This window comes from Ochlerotatus camptorhynchus, unplaced genomic scaffold (assembly GCF_037179485.1).
Source record: "Ochlerotatus camptorhynchus isolate MF236.1 unplaced genomic scaffold, CSIRO-AGI_Acam_v1.1 ptg000114l, whole genome shotgun sequence".
NCBI classification, from domain to species: Eukaryota; Metazoa; Arthropoda; class Insecta; order Diptera; family Culicidae; genus Ochlerotatus; species Ochlerotatus camptorhynchus.
In genome coordinates, this window is record NW_027040604.1 from 1921471 (window position 1) to 1924333 (window position 2863).

At 38.4% G+C, this 2863-nt stretch overlaps 1 protein-coding gene across 1 annotated transcript; it reads left to right on the forward strand.

Annotated features, from left to right (window-relative positions):
- Positions 1-337: 337 nt before the first annotated feature.
- On the forward strand, positions 338-2363 carry LOC135699745 (uncharacterized). The gene has a single exon (XM_065220058.1). The coding sequence runs from the start codon at positions 410-412 to the stop codon at positions 1691-1693; it is 1284 nt and encodes a 427-aa protein (XP_065076130.1). The 5' UTR covers positions 338-409; the 3' UTR covers positions 1694-2363.
- Positions 2364-2863: the final 500 nt, after the last annotated feature.

Here is a 2863-nt window from a genome sequence, read left to right on the forward strand (position 1 = left end):
AAACTGCTGCAAGCGTACCAAGACGACCGCGAATGGTAGACTGGAGGGTCAGAAAATTATTTACAGCTGTATTTATTACATGATTACAACAAACACAATCATCCATACATGAAAACTACAGGACTGGTAGCAGTCCGCATCGTGCTCTCTTGCCGTGCGGATCTATTTGCTTTTTGCTTAAGGAAGTGTTACTACTACCTAAAGCTACAACAAATTTAAACAGCACTTTTCAGTGCTCAACCTGTAAAAATTTTCTACCTTGTTCAACTCTTATTCCTCTTCGATCCTTGTTTGGACCCTACCCGAGGTAATCCTTCTTGGATATCGATTTGGAAAATTCCTCTTCGATCCTTCAGATTCTTATAGTAATCTGCTTGGAAGTCGATTTGGATAAAAATTTACTGCCGCCATGGCGCCTAAACGCAAAAGAAAGGGGCAAACTCTTGACCCCCCTTCTGATGAAATTAATTTGAATAATCAATTTGATTTGCTCACGGATGATGAGAATGATCCATCATCCAAGAAAAATTCTAGTAAACTTTCCCGGCTTAATGCCAAGAAGGAAAAGATTCCCCCTATTGTGATAACCACTACCGATTTCCATGCTCTTCGCATGGAACTTTTGAATTTCGTGAAAGTTAAGTTTTCACTACAAATTGGACGTCGGGGTGAATGCCGTGTATTGGCTGAAACCTTGGACGGATTTAAATGTCTTCTCAAGTATCTTACTGAGAAGAAGCACAATTTTTTTACTTACGACACCAAAACTGAACGTGTGTTCAAGGTTGTCATGAAAGGACTGCCCAGTGGTGAATCCCTGGATCAGATCAAAGATGAACTGGCAAAATTACTTGGAGTTGTGCCACTCCAAGTAATCAAAATGAAAATGAAATCCCGTCCTGGCGATTCGCGCAACGGGATTTCTAATGATTTTTATTTAGTTCACTTCAAGTCTAGTGAACTAAACAACCTTAAGGCCTTAGAAAAAGCTAGCCTTATGCTCCATGTCCGAGTGAAGTGGGAACACTTCAGGAAGACTGGAGGAAATTTCCAAAACCTCACCCAGTGCCGTAAGTGCCAGGGATGGGGTCACGGAACTAAAAATTGCTACATGCCAGCTAAATGCATGAATTGTGGTGATTCCTCTCACGCAAAGGACGACTGTCCTGTGAAGGAAGATCCTAAGAAATTTAAATGTTCAAATTGTGGTGAAAACCACAAATCCAATTTTTGGGAATGTAAGACTCGCAAAGCGATCCTACAATCTCGTTCTAACCGTCAGGTAGGAAACGCTCCACGTTTCCGACCAGGTACAAATTCCTCTGCTGTTAACAACGGTCAGCGAGGAACAAATTCTACATTCGTACCCGTAGGTACAAATATCTCCCCTGCTTCAAATGTTTCATCTGTACCTAGTCCCCTCGCTGCTAACAATGTTCAGCGAGTTAATGGAGCTACCTATGCTGCTATTGCAGCGGGTAGAAATCAAAATACTAACCAACGTTCTAACGGAAATTTTGACAATTTTGACTTAGGAAGCATTACTGCCCCCAAAATGGAATTTTTACAGAATTCATTAATTGACATGATTTCTGATATGCTTAAATCTAACTCCATGTTTGATGCTATTCAAACTGGAGTAAAATTTGCAAATAATATTGTCATGACTTTAAAATTCAGTAATGGATTTTAAAGCATTAAATATTGTAAATTGGAATGCTCGATCTCTTAAAGATAATGAAGACGAGCTATTTAATTTTTTGAGAGTTCATAACGTGCATATTGCCGTTATAACTGAAACGTTCCTTAAACCTGACCATAAGGTTAAGAAGGACGCAAATTACTTGATTTATAGAAATGATCGTCTTGATGGACCCTGTGGTGGCGTTGCCATCATTATTCATAGACGAATCAAACATAAAATTCTTTCTTCATTTGAAACCAAAGTTTTTGAAACTTTGGGAGTTTCTGTTGAAACAAAATTTGGACAACTTACGTTTATAGCTGCCTATTTGCCATTCCAATGCGTAGGCCAGCAAAAGAATTTTCTCAAGAGTGACCTCCAGAAACTTACCCGTCATAGGTCTAAATTCTTCATTATTGGTGATTTTAATGCAAAACACCGCTCATGGAATAATGCTCAAAGCAATTCCAATGGTAATATTCTGTTTGATGATTGTTCTGCAGGTTATTACACTATTCAATATCCAAACAGCCCAACATGCTTTTCTTCTGCAAGAAATCCCTCCACTATTGATTTGGTCTTAACTGATTCATGTCAACTTTGTAACCAATTGGTTACCCATGCTGACTTCGGTTCTGATCACCTTCCAGTAACTTTTGAAATATCCCAAGAAATAATTTGTAATCCCAACAGCTCTACTTTCAATTACCATAGAGCTGATTGGGAGCAGTATCGAACATTTATGGAATATAACTTCGATCCAAACATTCCTTTGCAAACCAAAGATGAAATTAATTATGCTCTTGAATCTCTGACTACTTCTATAGTTGAAGCAAGAGCTGCCTCAGTACCAAAATGCGAGGTTAAATTCGATTCAATTATAATAGACGATGATCTTCAGCTCTTGATCCGTCTTAAAAATGTCCGTAGGAGACAATATCAAAGAACACGCGATCCTGCCATGAAAGTTATCTGGCGGGATTTGCAAAAACAAATTAAAAAGCGATTCTCTGCCCTGAGGAACAAAACTTTTGAAAATAATATTTCTAAATTAGACCCGAGTTCCAAACCCTTTTGGAAACTCACAAAAATTTTGAAAAAACCTCAAAAGCCTATTCCAGCGCTTAAAGAAGGTGGTAAAATTTTGATCACAAATTTGGAAAAAGCTCAGAAACTTGC

Bases quoted from the DNA above. Each gene is read 5' to 3' on its own strand.
- LOC135699745 (XM_065220058.1), top strand. From the start codon at position 410: ATGGCGCCTAAACGCAAAAGAAAGGGGCAAACTCTTGACCCCCCTTCT.